The sequence below is a fragment of the Lytechinus variegatus genome, chromosome 17 (assembly GCF_018143015.1).
Source record: "Lytechinus variegatus isolate NC3 chromosome 17, Lvar_3.0, whole genome shotgun sequence".
Taxonomy (NCBI): domain Eukaryota; kingdom Metazoa; phylum Echinodermata; class Echinoidea; order Temnopleuroida; family Toxopneustidae; genus Lytechinus; species Lytechinus variegatus.
This window is the reverse complement of record NC_054756.1, coordinates 2,173,823-2,191,346: the sequence shown is the minus strand read 5'-3', so window position 1 is coordinate 2,191,346 and position 17,524 is coordinate 2,173,823. Positions and strand designations below refer to the sequence as shown.

General features: G+C 35.0%; 1 protein-coding gene across 1 annotated transcript; it reads left to right on the top strand.

The window, feature by feature from the left end:
• Positions 1–6,212: 6,212 nt before the first annotated feature.
• On the top strand, positions 6,213–8,692 carry LOC121431158 (mucin-2-like). The gene is made up of 3 exons (XM_041628664.1): positions 6,213–6,216; positions 7,373–7,564; positions 8,484–8,692. The coding sequence occupies exons 1-3, from the start codon at positions 6,213–6,215 to the stop codon at positions 8,690–8,692; spliced, it is 405 nt and encodes a 134-aa protein (XP_041484598.1).
• The last annotated feature ends 8,832 nt before the right edge of the window (positions 8,693–17,524 follow it).

The window sequence follows — 17,524 nt, the reverse complement described above, 5'->3', positions numbered from 1 at the left end:
TACCCGATACAACGTCACAACCTCCACCATCAACGCCAATGCCAAAAATGCAAGAGCTCACCACTGCAGATGAAACGGTAGCCCCAGGTAAATTCATGTCCTAAATGCATTAAAAATTTATTATGATTATTTAATTTCTACTGAACTAATGTTTAATTTTGTCATTAATGGAAATCTTGACTTGGACTGGCTGTTGAACATAGAATTGTGGTGTTCAGGGTGGGGGAGGCGGTGACAATGTGGTAATATCGTGTGTACTTTGAATGAACTAAGCTAACCTTCTTCATCAGGATTACTGACAGTTGTTCCAATATCACTTGCAAAATATCACGAGCAAAAATTTGGGCATTTTATTACAAAAAACAACATATGTTTACATTACATTAAGGAAATGGTATCATATTTCATCCTCTCTTTCCTTTTTCTTTTTTTTTTTTAGTAATAGTTGTAGTATCAGTAGCAGCAGTAATAGTAGCAGGACATACCAAAACTCTGGTGTTGATTTAACACCGGACTGGAATCTTTATATGTCCACACCAGTTCCGTGTTAAACAACACCAGTTCTGTGCTGGTCTGTCCAGACCAAACACCAGATAGGTGTTTATATACAACACCAATTAGTATTAAAATAGCATTGGTTTAATTCCAAACTGGTGTTGTTTCAATACTTTTCTGGTGTGGACGTATATAGATTTCGTGCTGGTGTTAAATCAACTCCCAGAGTTTTTGCAGTGTAGTATAACTAGTAGTAGTAGCAGAAGTGGTTGTGGTAGTAGTATAGTATTATTATTATTATTATTATTATTATTATTAGTAGTGTAGTAGTAGTAGTAGTAGTAGTAGTAGTATATAGTAGTAGTAGTAGAAGTAGTAGATTAAATGTTTCTTATGCATATACGCAATATGTTCCATATGCACAAATTTCATTATCATAGCTTATTGTTCAAATTCAAGCTAATAATACAACATTTTCATTGATACTTGTTGTTAAGGTTGTATACATCTATACAAATATATTTCAAACACACCTACCACAGTGGTACCATCGACTACTTCAGATACACCAACCACACATCCTCCTACAACAACTGATGCTGCAACCCCAAGCCAAGACACAGCTACTACTGACTTAACGACTCTAATACCCGATACAACGTCACAACCTCCACCATCAACACCAATGCCAACAATGCAAGACCTCACCACTGCGGATGAAACGGTAGCCCCAGGTAAATTCATGTCCTAAATGCATTAAAAATTTCTTATGATTATGAAATTGATATTGAACTAATGTTTAATTTTTCATTAATGGAAATCTGGATTTGGATTGGTGTTCAGGGTGGGGAGGCGGTGACTATGTGCTAATATCGTGTGTACTTTGGATATATTATGCTAACCTTATTCATCAGGATTACTGACGGTTGTTCCAATATCACTTGGTTTTATCATCATCATTGGGCTAAACCCACTTATAGTAGACCGGCCCAACCTCAAAAAGTGCTCTACATAAGGATTCGACGCGGCAAAATTTGTTAATGCTTGGCATCTCAGCTAATAGTCTTGCAAAAATACCCAGGAATAGCGTACGGGCGGATGCCAAGCGCAATTTTGCGTGAAAGTGTCATTTTTAGCGTAAATCTGAGAGACTGTCGAAAATCACGCATTTTGATATTTTGACGGATTATCATCATATTTTTGATTATCGTTGATATGAAAATTATTTTTATTCAGAATTTCAAATTATAAGTCTACTAAATATGCATTTCAAATTTGAATATTACACACACACATATGGCACATGGAAACATAAAACCGCGATTTCCTCGAAATAAAAGTTTGTGAAAACTATCAATAGTTTGAAGTTTTTTTTACGCAACATAAATTATTCGATTTAAATGCGTTTATTCATCGAATGTATAGTAAGTATCCTAGTACCACAAATATTAAAAGAATTTTCAAGTAAGATGGTAGATATCTCATTTTATGTTATCCGAAAGGAGACAATGTGCATTTTACCAGGACCGCATTTTGAGAGAAAAATCGAAATACCGTACATTATGTACATAATTACATGTATAAGTATATACTTAAGCGAGTTTTTATATACATGTATAAGTCCATAATAAAGCGAGTTTTAATTGGATAGCACAATTTGTCAATTCCTTGCATCCCAGCTAAAAGTCTTGCGGAAATACTGAGTAACAGCGTTCGGGCGGATGCCAAGTGCACTTTTGCGTGAAAGTATCATTTTTAGCGTAAAATCTGAAAGACTGTCGAAAATCACGCTTTTCGATATTTTTACGGATTATCATCATATTTTTGATTATCTTTGATATGGAATTGTTTTTATTCAGAGTTTCAAATTATAAGTCTACTAAATATGCATTTCAAATTTGAATATTACACACACATATATGGCAATATGAAATATAAAATCGTGATTTACTCAAAATAAAGGTTTGTAAAAATTATTAATGGTATAATGTTTGTGTTCCGCATCTCAACTTCGTCAAGATTTATTGCTAACTGAATAAATACTTAATAATTGTTGTCATGTCACATATAGTGAAAACAAATACTGAAATAAGATGCAAAATATATATCATTTTATGTTATATATGCGAAATATAACAATGCACATTATTTTATCAGATGCGCATTTCCGATAAAAAAATAAACAGCGCACAATATTACATCGATATTGCATGCACATTATCTAATATCAGTGCGATACTCGTCATGATATTATATAGGATTATGTTTGCTTTTGTAGAGTTCGATCTTCTCGCTATTTCCACGAATGAATTGGTGCTGAACTTAAATCTACCTGTGGCGATATTCAGAAATAGGTCTGATATTTAATTTGCCGTTATGGTAGCATTAATTTTACAGGAATATCTATATCCAAAATCATAGAAAACATACATGTATGAATAAAGCGATTGAATTAGCATTTTTAAACCACTCTGTCAATCTACATCTTACTTCAGTTATTTGATTATATATTATTAAATGGCCGTTGCACGGCAGTACCTATTTTTTGTCTCGCCGGCATAGCAGAGCAGGACTAAAGGAGCCACTTCTCTGGTGGAGGTGACGGTAGTTTTGATATAACAGCGTCATATCAACCTTGAAATCTTAACCAAATTTACATTTTTCAAAATTTCATTATAACTTTGAACGTATAGAAAAAAATTAATGACACTTTAATTTTAATGACACTTTAATATTCATGTATTACTGATCGTCTTTGCACAAGTTTTAGATCACATTATTAAGGTCAAAAGTCATTTAGAGTCACTGAACTTTGGCCATATGCTGGGGGTATTTTTTTTAGATGTCATCATAACTTTTTATTTTTATTGATCCAGTTAAAGATTACAATTGAACATAAGGGTATTAAAGTATCATCGATCAGTTTGCACATATTTCAGTTCACATGATCAAGGTCATACGTTATTTTGGTTCGATGAGCTATGGATGGCGTTTTTTTTTAATTATTAATTTCAGTTGTTTCCAATGTCCTGCTGCTATAATTATTATGTCAAAATATGAACAATAAATTAAATGTTATTTGGTCTTTTGCATTGCAAATTATAATTTTCATTCAATTCATTTTACTTCATCAAAGTTTTTGCATTTGCTATTATCACAGGTCCATGTTGTTATATATCCTGGTCTAAGACGGGGGCCGGACAGCCCGACCCTGGGCAGCCCTGGACATACCAATGCCCTTTTGGGAAATGCAGTTATACGACCATCTATATATTACAATATATGCGCTGGACGCTGGTCATTAGCCTTTAGATTTGTTTGTCATAATGGTCGTGCGACGGCATTTCCCAAAATGGCAATACACTGTGATGAAATGAGCTTTAAGATTTGAAATGTGAACTTTAAATGTGAACTTTAAAGGACAAGTCCACCCCAACATAAAATTGATTTGATTGAAAAGAGAAAAAATCCAATAAGCATTACACTGAAAATTGACAGAGTGGTTTTAAAAATGCTAATTCAATCGCTTTATTCATACATGTATGTTTTCTATGATTTTGGATATAGATATTCCTGTAAATTAATGCTACCATGGTAACGGCAAATTGAATATCAGACCTATTTCTGAATATCGCCACAGGTAGATTTAAGTTCAGCACCAATTCATTCGTGGAAATAGCAAGAAGATCGAACTCTACAAAAGCAATCATAATCCTATATAATATCATGACGAGTATCGCACTGATATAAGATATGTGCAATATGGATGTAATATTGTGCGCTGTTTATTTTTTTATCGAAATGCGCATCTGATAAAATAATGTGCATTGTTATATTTCGCATATATAACATAAAATGATATATATCTTGCATCTTATTTCAGTATTGGTTTTCACTATATGTGACATGACAACAATTATTAAGTATTTATTCAGTTAGCAATAAAATCTTGACGAAATTGAGATGCGGAACACAAACATTATACCATTAATAATTTTTACAAACCTTTATTTTGAGTAAATCACGATTTTATATTTCATATTGCCATATATGTGTGTGTAATATTCAAATTTGAAATGCATATTTAGTAGACTTATAATTTGAAACTCTGAATAAAAACAATTCCATATCAAAGATAATCAAAAATATGATGATAATCCGTCAAAATATCGAAAAGCGTGATTTTCGACAGTCTTTCAGATTTTACGCTAAAAATGATACTTTCACGCAAAAGTGCACTTGGCATCCGCCCGTACGCTATTACTCAGTATTTCCGCAAGACTTTTAGCTGGGATGCAAGGAATTGACAAATTGCGCTATCCAATTAAAACTCGCTTTATTATGGACTTATACATGTAAATAAAAACTCGCTTAAGTATGTACTTATACATGTAATTATGTACATAATGTACGGTATTTTCAATTTTTCTTTCAAAATGCGGACCTGGTAAAATGCACATTGTCTCCTTTCGGATAACATAAAATGAGATATCTACCATCTTACTTGAAAATTCTTTTAATATTGTGGCACTAGGACATTTACTATACATTCGATGGATAAACACATTTAATCGAATAATTTATGTTGCGTAAAAAAACTTCAAACTATTGATAGTTTTCACAAACTTTTATTTCAAGAAATCGCGGTTTTATGTTTCCCTGTGCCATATGTGTGTGTGTAATATTCAAATTTGAAATGCACATTTAGTAGACTTATAATTTGAAATTCTGAATAAAAATAATTTCATATCAAAGATAATCAAAAATATGATGATAATCCGTCAAAATATCAAAATGCGTGATTTTCGACAGTCTTTCAGATTTTACGCTAAAAATGACACTTTCACGCAAAATTGCGCTTGGCATCCGCCCGTACGCTATTCCTGGGTATTTTTGCAAAACTTTTAGCTGGGATGCCAAGCATTAGCAAGCATTAACAAATTTTGCCGTCCAAAGTATAAAAAATCGTTTTGGCCGGTCTACTATTAGTCCAATTCTCATTTCGTCTATTTACCGTTTGGTCTAATAGTCAATTTGTCTAATGACTACTTGGTCTAATAGCCAACTGGTCTAACGACCACTTGGTCTAACAGCCAATTGGTCTAATGCCCTATTGGGCTAATCGTCACTTGGTCTAATGTACCATCCCTGATTCGACAGAGGATGAGCATACTTATAGTTTATTGTAAGTTTCCATTGTTATATCATCGTTTTCTTTAACCCCTCTAGGGATCAGTACCTGTCAAGGGTACTGTGAAACAAAGGCACCAGGAGGATGTTTCTGTGATTACATTTGTCAGGAATACAATGATTGCTGTGAAGATTTTATATATATTGTCAACCTGGTGAGTATTCTCGTTATGTAGTAGCCTCTTGTCGAGGCCCTGGCGGCTGTTTCCCAGGCGAAGCGAGGAATTTCCTAATTCGCTTCTAGAATTAGGCCTGGCGCGAAAAATGGATAATTATATTATATTTCACTCTTTTCTCTTTCCTTTTCTCATTTTTTTTTTTTTTTTGGGGGGGGGGCAAGACGCCCATATCCTAACAGTAATTTCTTAGCTTTATTCTTATAACAACATACCAGTAAATGTGCAATAATTTCATAAGCCATATACATATAGTGTTAGCGCGAGGTACGAGCTAAACAATTTTGAAATTTCGTGTATTTTGTCCTGAACAGTTGAACATTGTGGGCAATGTTTGTAAACCGGAAGAAGATGCGTATGTAACTAGATAATTACTGCAAGCGCGAAGCGCGAGTAGAAATTTGTATAAATGCGTTCTGGCCTTGTCGAAAAAGGGACCTGTTAGAGACGAATTGCAGCTAGCCATTAACATGATACATATTTCAATGATTAAATAATGCGAGCGCGATTTTTTTTGCCGTTCTGTCCGAAAAAATTATAATAATAGGCATTTATATAGCGCCATCTATCTAGAAATATTCTATTCCGAGGCACACAAGAAAAGAAAGAATGAGAAAGTTTGGATGAGTGTCAAAGTTCCAATAACTAAAACTGTGAGAAAAGATTAGATTTCAGTTTGGATTTGTAGGTGTCCAGTGATTGCATAATTCTTAAATCTAACGGCAAATTATTCCAGAGAGAAGGTGCTGAGGCAGAGAAATAAAGTTCTTTACACTTTTTTTAATCATGAACGGTATAAGTATATAACCAAACAATTGATGCAAGCGCGAAAAGAAAATGACATTTCAAACTTAAAACCGGGACACTCTATTCATGTTTTGTAAATCATGAATACAATTGGGTATAACTTGGTATCTTCTTACATTAATAATCCGAGCGAAAAGGGAGAGCTGAAATTTTTTTATGTACTTATCTGAAACTGGATATATAGTCTCAAAATAATTGAAATAGAGAGCAAGCAAACTGGTGTTGTTTCAATACTTTTCTAGTGTGGACATATTTGGATTCCGGGCTGGTGTAAAATCAACACGGGAGTTTTTGCAGTGTAGTTGAACTAGTAGAAGTAGTAGAAGTGGTGGCGGTGTTGGTAGTAGTATTAGTAGTAGTAGTATTATTATTAGTAGTAGTACTAGTAGTAGTATTAGTAGTATTAGTAGTAGTAGTAGTAGTAATAGTAGTAGTAGTAGTAGTAATAGTAGTAGTAGTGGGGAAGTAGTAGTAGTGGTAGTAGTAGTAGTAGTAGAAGTAGTAGTAGTAGTAGTAGTAGTAGTAGTAGAAAATTTAAATGTTTCTTATTCATGTACACAATATGTTCCATATGCACACAATTTCATTATCATAGCTTCTCTTATTGTTCAAATTCAAGCTAATAATAAAACATTGTCATTGGTACTTGTTGTTAAGGTTGTATACGATCTATACAATATATATTTCAAACACACCTACCACAGTGGTACCATCGACTACTTCAGATACACCAACCACACATCCTCCGACAACAACCGATGCTGCAACCCCAACCCAAGAGACAGCTACTGCTGACTTAACGACTCCTATACCCGATACAACGTCACAACCTCCACCATCAACGCCAATGCCAACAATGCAAGAGCTCACCACTGCAGATGAAACGGTAGCCCCAGGTAAATTCATGTCCTAAATGCATTAAAAATTTATTATGATTATTTAATTTCTACTGAACTAATGTTTAATTTTGTCATTAATGGAAATCTTGACTTGGACTGGCTGTTGAACATAGAATTGTGGTGTTCAGGGTGGGGGAGGCGGTGACAATGTGCTAATATCGTGTGTACTTTGAATGAACTAAGCCAACCTTCTTCATCAGGATTACTGACAGTTGTTCCAATATCACTTGCAAAATATCACGAGCAAAAATTTTGGCATTTTATTACAAAAAACAACACATGTTTACATTACATTCAGGAAATGGTATCATATTTCATCCTTCTCTCTTTCCTTTTTCCTTTTTTTTAGTAATAGTTGTAGTATCAGTAGCAGCAGTAATAGTAGCAGGACATACCAAAAACTCTGGTGTTGATTTAACACCAGACTGGAATCTTTATATGTCCACACCAGAGAAGTGTTAAACAACACCAGTTCTGTGCTGGTCTGTCCAGACCAAACACCAGATAGGTGTTTATACAACACCAATTAGTATCAAAATAGCATTGGTTTAATTCCAAACTGGTGTTGTTTCAATACTTTTCTGGTGTGGACGTATATAGATTTCGTGCTGGTGTTAAATCAACTCCAGAGTTTTTGCAGTGTAGTAGAACTAGTAGTAGTAGCAGAAGTGGTTGTGGAAGTAGTATTAGTATTATTATTAGTAGTAGTAGTAGTAGTAGTAGTAGTAGTAGTAGAAGTAGTAGATTTAAATGTTTCTTATGCATATACACAATATGTTCCATATGCACAAAATTTCATTATCATAGCTTCTCTTATTGTTCAAATTCAAGCTAATAATACAACATTTTCATTGATACTTGTTGTTAAGGTTGTATACGATCTATACAATATATATTTCAAACACACCTACCACAGTGGTACCATCGACTACTTCAGATACACCAACCACACATCCTCCTACAACAACCGATGTTGCAACCCCAAGCAAAGACACAGCTACTACTGACTTAACGACTCCAATACCCGATACTACGTCACAACCTCCACCATCAACACCAATGACAACAATGCAAGAGCTCACCACTGCGGATGAAACGGTAGCCCCAGTTAAATTCATGTCCTAAATGCATTAAAAATTTCTTATGATTATGAAATTTCTATTGAACTAATGTTTAAATTTTTCGTTAATGGAAATCTGGATTTGGATTGGTGTTCAGGGTGGGGGAGGCGGTGACAATATCCTAATATCGTGTGTACTTTGAATGAACTAAGCTAACCTTATTCATCAGGATTACTGACGGTTGTTCCAATATCACTTGGTTTAATCATCATCATTGGGCTAAACCCACTTAGTCCAATTCACAATTCGTCTATTTACCGTTTGGTCTAATAGTCAATTTGTCTAATGACTACTTGGTCTAATAGCCAACTGGTCTAACGACCACTTGGTCTAACAGCCAATTGGTCTAATGCCCTATTGGGCTAATCGTCACTTGGTCTAAGGTACCATCCCTGATTCGACAGAGGATGAGCATACTTACAGTTTATTGTAAGTTTCCATTGTCATATCATCGTTTTCTTTAACCCCTCTAGGGATCAGTACCTGTCAAGGGTACTGTGAAACAAAGGCACCAGGAGGATGTTTCTGTGATTACATTTGTCAGGAACTAAATGATTGCTGTGAAGATTATTATATATATTGTCAACCTGGTGAGTATTCTCCTTATGTAGTAGCCTCTTGTCGAGGCCCTGGCGGCTGCTTCCCAAGCGAAGCGAGGAATTTCCTAATTCGCTTCTAGAATTAGGCCTGGCGCGAAAAATGGAAAATTATATTATATTTCACTCTTTTCTCTTTCCTTTTCTCATTTTTTTGTGTTCGTAATTTTTTTTTTTTTTTTTTTTTTTGGGGGGGGGGCAAGACGCCCATATCCTAACTTAAATTTCTTAGCTTTATTAACATACCGGTAAATGTGTAATAATTGCATAAGCCCTATAAATATAGTGTGAGCGCGAGGTGTGAGCTAAACAATTTTGTAATTTCGTTTATTTTGTCCTGAACAGTTGAACATTCTGGGCAATGTTTGTAAACCTGAAGAAGATGCGTATGTAACTAGATAATTACTGCAAACCCGAAGCGCGAGTAGAAATTTGTATAATGCGTTCTGGCCTTGTCGAAAAAGGGACCTGTTAGAGACGATTTGCAGTTAGCCATTAACATGATACATATTTCAATGATTAAATAATGCAAGCGCGATTTTTTTGCCGTTCCGGCCTAAAAAAATAATTATAACAATAGGCATTTATATAGCGCCATCTATTTAGAAATATTCTATTCCGAGGCACACAAGAAAAGAAAGAATGAGAAAGTTTGGATGAATGTCAAAGTTCCAATAACTAATACTGTTAGAAAAGATAAGATTTCAGTTTGGATTTGTAGGTCTCCAGTGATTGCATAATTCTTAAATAGAACGGCAAATTATTCCAGAGAGAAGGTGCTGAGGCAGAGAAATAACGTTCTTTACACTTTTTTTTAATCATGAACGGTATAGTATATAACCAAACAATTGATGCAAGCGCGAAAAAAAATGAGATTTCAAACCTAAAAACGGGATAATCTATTCATGTTTTGTAAATAATGAATAAAATTGGGTAAACTTGGTTTCTTCCTACATTAATAATGCAATCGAAAAGGATGAGCAGAAAAATTGTTACATTCTGATCTGAAACTGGATATATAGTCTCAAAATGATTGAAATAGAGAGCAAGCTTCGTATCTGAATACACATGCGTGCGCGTGTTTCAGATTTCGACCTAGAATCTGGGCATTCTAAATACCCTTTTTCATCATGAAAATCAATAAAGCGGGTGCGAAGTTAATGTTTAATTTTGTCAATAATGGAAATCTTGATTTGGATTGACTGTTGAACATAGAATTATGGTGTTTAAGGTGGGGGAGGCGGTGACTATGTGTTAATATCGTGTGTACTTTGGATATATTATGCTAACCTTATTCATCAGGATTACTGACAGTTGTTCCTATATCACTTGGTTTTATCATCATCATTGGGCTAAACCCACTTAGTCCAATTCACATTTCGTCTATTTACCACTTGGTCTAATAGCCAACTGGTCTAATGCCCTATTTGGCTGATCGTCACTTGGTCTAATTTTCATTTGGTCTAACTGTCATTTGGTCTGTTTTAATTGCCACTTGGTCTAAATGCATTCGGTCTAATACCAGTTCGTCTAATAGTCAGTTAATTCGTTAAGTAGTTGTTAACTCGTCATGAACTATGTGTGAACTAGTCGTGGACAGTGCTGGAGCCTGTCAAAGTTATAAAAAGTTGAGATCGAAACGAGTGAGGAAAATTTCGTTACTTTTTATCAAAATATCAAATTTAGTTATACATTTTGGGACAATGTTAAGAAAATAATATAATATTTCACCCTTCTCTCTTTCCTTTCTATTTTTTTTTAGTAATAGTAGTAGTAGCAGCAGCAGCAGCAGTAGTAGTAGTTGTTGTAGCAGTACACAAAAAACCTCTGGTGTTGATTTAACACCAGCCCGGAATCTATATATGTCCACACCAGAGAAGTGTTAAACAACACCAGTTACGTTTTGGTCTAACACCAGATAGGTGTTTATACAACACCAATTAGTATTAAAAATGCATTGGTTTGATTCCAAACTGGTTGCTTCAATACTTTTCTGGTATGGACATATATGGATTCCGTGCTGGTGTTAAATCAACACCAGAGTTTTTGCAGTGTAGTAGAACTAGTAGTAGTAGCAGAAGTGTGGTGGTAGTAGTATTAGTAGTAGTATTATTAGTATTAGTAGTAGTAGTATTAGTAGTATTAGTAGTAGTGGTGGAAGTAGTAGTAGTGTTAGTAGTAGAAGTAGAAGTAGTAGTAGTAGTAGAAGCAGTAGTAGTAGTAGTAGATTTAAATGTTTCTTATTCATGTACACAATATGTTCCATATGCACACAATTTCATTATTATAGCTTCTCTTATTGTTCAAATTCAAGTTAATAATAAAACATTGTCATTGATACTTGTTGCTAAGGTTGTATACGATGTATACAATATATATTTCAAACACACCTACCACAGTGGTACCATCGACTACTTCAGATACACCAACCACACATCCTCCAACAACAACCAATGCTGCAACCCCAAGCCAAGACTCAGCTACTACTGTCTTAACGACTCCATTACCCGATACTACATCACAACCTCCACCATCAACACCAATGCCAACGATGCAAGAGCTCACCACTGCGGATGAAACGGTAGCCCCAGGTAAATTCATGTCCTAAATGCATTAAAAATATCTTATGATTATTTAATTTCTATTGAACTAATATTTAATCTTGTCATTAATGGAAATCTTGATTTGGATTTGCTGTTGAACATAGAATTGTGGTGTTCAGGTGGGGAGGAGGTGGCAATGTGGTAATATCGTGTGTACTTTGGATATATTATGCTAACCTTATTCATCAGGATTACTGACGGTTGTTCCAATACCACTTGCAAAATATCACGAGTAAATGTTTTGCATTTTATTACAAAAATCAATTTTTTACATTATATTCAGGAAATGGAATCATATTTCATCCTTCTCTCTTTCCTTTTTCCTTTTTTTAGTAATTGTTGTAGTATCAGTAGCAGCAGTAGTAGCAGCAGTAAACACAAAAAACTCTGGTGTTGATACAACACCAGCCTGGAATCTATTTATGTGCAAACCAGAGAAGTGTTTAACAACACCAGTTTGGTTTTGGTCTAACACCAGATAGGTGTTTATACAACACCAATTAGTATCAAAACAGCATTGGTTTAATTCCAAACTGGTGTTGTTTCAATACTTTTCTGGTGTGGACATATATGGATTCCGTGCTGGTGTAAAATCAACACTGGAGTTTTTGCAGTGTAGTAGAACTAGTAGTAGTAGCAGAAGTGGTGGTGGTGGTGGTAGTAGTATTGGTAGTAGTATTAGTAGTAGTAGTATTAGTAGTAGTAGTAGTAGTAGTAGTAGTAGTAGTAGTAGTAGAAGTAGTATTAGTATTAGTAGTAGTAGTAGTAGTAGTAGTAGTACTAGAAGTAGTAGATTTAAATGTTTCTTATGCATATACACAATATGTTCCATATGCATACAATTTCATTATCATAGCTTCTCTTATTGTTCAAATTTAAGCTAATAATAAAACATTTTCATTGATACTTGTTAAGGTTGTATACGATCTATACAATATATATTTCAAACACACCTACAACAGTGGTACCATCGACTACTTCAGATACACCAACCACACATCCTCCGGCAACAACCGATGCTGCAACCCCAAGCCAAGACACAGCTACTACTGACTTAACGACTCCAATACCCGATACTACGTCACAACCTCCACCATCAACACCAATGACAACAGTGCAAGAGCTCACCACTGCGGATGAAACGGTAGCACCAGGTAAATTTTGGTCCTAAATGCATTAAAAATATCTTATGATTATGAAATTGCTATTGAACTAATGTTTAATTTTGTCAATAATGGAAATCTTGATTTGGATTGGCTGTTGAACATAGAATTATGGTGTTCAGGTAGGGGAGGCGGTGACTATGTGGTAATATCGTGTGTACTTTGGATATATTATGCTAACCTTATTCATCAGGATTACTGACGGTTGTTCCAATATCACTTGCAAAATATCACGAGTAAAATTTTTCCATTTCATTACAAAAAACACATTTTTACATTATATTCAGTTAATGGTATCATATTTCATCCTTCTCTCTGTCCTTTTTCCTTTTTTTAGTAATAGTTTTAGTATCAGTAGCAGCAGTAGTAGTAGCAGTACACACCAAAAACTGTGGTGTTGATAGAACACCAGCCTGGAATCTATCTATGTCGTAACCAGAGAAGTGTTAAACAACACCAGTTTGGTTTTGGTCTAACACCAGATAGGTGTTTATACAACACCAATTAGTATTAAAACAGCATTGGTTTAATTCCAAACTGGTGTTGTTTCAATACTTTTCTGGTGTGGACATATATGGATTCCGTGCTGGTGCTAAATCAACACTGGAGTTTTTGCAGTGTAGTAAAAGTAGTAGTAGTAGCAGAAGTGGTGGTGGTAGTAGTATTAGACGTAGTAGTAGAAGTAGTATTAGTATTAGTCGTAGTAGTAGTAGTAGTACTAGAAGTAGTAGTATTAGTAGAAGTAGTAGTAGTTGTAGTAGTAGTAATAGTAGTAGTAGTAGTAGTGGTGGTGGAAGAAGTAGTGGTAGTAGTAGTAGTAGTAGAAGTAGTAGTAGTAGGAGTAGTAGTAGTAGAAGTAGTAGTAGTAGAAGTAGTAGCAGTGGTAGTAGTAGAAGTAGTAGAAGTAGGAGTAGTAGTATAGTAGTGTAGTAGAAGTAGTAGTAGTAGTAGAAGTAGTAGTAGTAGTATAGTAGTAGTAGTAGTAGTAGTAGTAGTAGTAAGTAGTAGAAGTAGTAGAAGTAGTAGTAGTAGTAGTAGTAGATTGAAATGTTTCTTATTCATGTACACAATATGTTCCATATGCACACAATTTCATTATCATAGCTTCTCTTATTGTTCAAATTCAAGCTAATAATAAAACATTGTCATTGATACTTGTTGTTAAGGTTGTATACGATCTATACAATATATATTTCAAACACACCTACCACAGTGGTACCATCGACTACTTCAGATAAACCAACCACAAATCCTCCGACAACAACTGATGCTGCAACCCCAAGCAAAGACACAGCTACTACTGACTTAACGACTCCAATACCCGATACTACGTCACAACCTCCACCATCAACACCAATGACAACAATGCAAGAGCTGACCACTGCGGATGAAACTGTAGCCCCAGGTAAATTCAGGTCCTAAATACATTAAAAATTTCTTATGATTATGAAATGGCTATTGAACTAATGTTTAATTTTGTCATTAATGGAAATCTTGATTTGGATTGGCTGTTGAACATAGAATTGTGGTGTTCAGGGTGGGGGAAGCGGTGACTATGTGCTAATATCGTGTTTACTTTGGATGAATTATGCTAACCTTATTCATCAGGATTACTGACAGTTGTTCAAATATCACTTGGTTTAATCATCATCATTGGGCTAAACCCACTTAGTCCAATTCACATTTCGTCTATTTACAACTTGGTCTAATAGCCAATTTGTCTTTTTACCACTTGGTCTACTAGCCAATTTGTCTAATGGCCACTTGGTCTAATAGCCAACTGGTCTAATGATCATCTCGTCTAACAGCCAATTGGTCTAATGCCCTATTGGGCTAATCGTCACTTGGTCTAATGTACCATCCCTGATTCGACAGAGGATGAGCATACTTATAGTTTATTGTAAGTTTCCATTGTTATATCATCGTTTTCTTTAACCCCTCTAGGGATCAGTACCTGTCAAGGGTACTGTGAAACAAAGGCACCAGGAGGATGTTTCTGTGATTACATTTGTCAGGAACTAAATGATTGCTGTGAAGATTATTATATATATTGTCAACCTGGTGAGTATTCTCGTTATGTAGTAGCCTCTTGTCGAGGCCCTGGCGGCTGCTTCCCAGGCGAAGCGAGGAATTTCCTAATTCGCTTCTAGAATTAGGCCTGGCGCGAAAAATTGATAATTATATTATATTTCACTCTTTTCTCTTTCCTTTTCTCATTTTTTTTTTGTTCGTGATATTTTTCTTTTTTGGGGGGGGGGGGCAAGACGCCCATATCATAACAGTAATTTCTTAGCTTTATTCTTATAACAACATACCAGTAAATGTACAATAATTTCATAAGCCATATACATATAGTGTTAGCGCGAGGTACGAGCTAAACAATTTTGAAATTTCGTGTATTTTGTCCTGAACAGTTGAACATTGTGGGCAATGTTTGTAAACCGGAAGAAGATGCGTATGTAACTAGATAATTACTGCAAGCGCGAAGCGCGAGTAGAAATTTGTATAATGCGTTCTGGCCTTGTCGAAAAAGGGACCTGTTAGAGACGAATTGCAGCTAGCCATTAACATGATACATATTTCAATGATTAAATAATGCGAGCGCGATTTTTTTGCCGTTCCGTCCGAAAAAATTATAATAATAGGCATTTATATAGCGCCATCTATCTAGAAATATTCTATTCCGAGGCACACAAGAAAAGAAAGAATGAGAAAGTTTGGATGAGTGTCAAAGTTCCAATAACTAAAACTGTGAGAAAAGATAAGATTTCAGTTTGGATTTGTAGGTGTGCAGTGATTGCATAATTCTTAAATCTAACGGCAAATTATTCCAGAGAGAAGGTGCTGAGGCAGAGAAATTAAGTTCTTTACACTTTTTTTAATCATGAACGGTATAAGTATATAACCAAACAATTGATGCAAGCGCGAAAAGAAAATGAGATTTCAAACTTAAAACCGGGACACTCTATTCATGTTTTGTAAATCATGAATACAATTGGGTATAACTTGGTATCTTCTTACATTAATAATCCGAGCGAAAAGGGAGAGCTGAAATTTTTTTATGTACTTATCTGAAACTGGATATATAGTCTCAAAATAATTGAAATAGAGAGCAAGCAAACTGGTGTTGTTTCAATACTTTTCTAGTGTGGACATATTTGGATTCCGGGCTGGTGTAAAATCAACACCGGAGTTTTTGCAGTGTAGTTGAACTAGTAGAAGTAGTAGAAGTGGTGGCGGTGTTGGTAGTAGTATTAGTAGTAGTAGTATTATTAGTAGTAGTAGTACTAGTAGTATTAGTAGTATTAGTAGTAGTAGTAATAGTAGTAGTAGTAGTAGTAGTAATAGTAGTAGTAGTGGGGGAAGTAGTAGTAGTGGTAGTAGTAGTAGTAGTAGTAGAAGTAGTAGTAGTAGTAGTAGTAGTAGTAGTAGAAAATTTAAATGTTTCTTATTCATGTACACAATATGTTCCATATGCACACAATTTCATTATCATAGCTTCTCTTATTGTTCAAATTCAAGCTAATAATAAAACATTGTCATTGGTACTTGTTGTTAAGGTTGTATACGATCTATACAATATATATTTCAAACACACCTACCACAGTGGTACCATCGACTACTTCAGATACACCAACCACACATCCTCCGACAACGACCGATGCTGCAACCCCAAGCCAAGACACAGCTACTACTGACTTAACGACTCCTATACCCGATACAACGTCACAACCTCCACCATCAACACCAATGACAACAATGCAAGAGCTCACCACTGCAGATGAAACGGTAGCCCCAGGTAAATTCATGTCCTAAATGCATTAAAAATTTATTATGATTATTTAATTTCTACTGAACTAATGTTTAATTTTGTCATTAATGGAAATCTTGACTTGGACTGGCTGTTGAACATAGAATTGTGGTGTTCAGGGTGGGGGAGGCGGTGACAATGTGGTAATATCGTGTGTACTTTGAATGAACTAAGCTAACCTTCTTCATCAGGATTACTGACAGTTGTTCCAATATCACTTGCAAAATATCACGAGCAAAAATTTTGGCATTTTATTACAAAAAACAACACATGTTTACATTACATTAAGGAAATGGTATCATATTTCATCCTTCTCTCTTTCCTTTTTCCTTTTTTTTTTAGTAATAGTTGTAGTATCAGTAGCAGCAGTAATAGTAGCAGGACATACCAAAAACTCTGGTATTGATTTAACACCAGACTGGAATCTTTATATGTCCACACCAGTTCCGTGTTAAACAACACCAGTTCTGTGCTGGTCTGTCCAGACCAAACACCAGATAGGTGTTTATACAACACCAATTAGTATTAAAATAGCATTGGTTTAATTCCAAACTGGTGTTGTTTCAATACTTTTCTGGTGTGGACATATATGGATTCCGTGCTGGTGTTAAATCAACTCCAGAGTTTTTGCAGTGTAGTAAAAGTAGTAGTAGTAGCAGAAGT

Excerpts from the sequence above, each read along its gene's own strand:
- LOC121431158 (XM_041628664.1), top strand. Across the intron at positions 7,565-8,483 it reads AGATGAAACGGTAGCCCCAG|TGGTACCATCGACTACTTCA; the intron begins GTAAATTCATGT and ends CACCTACCACAG.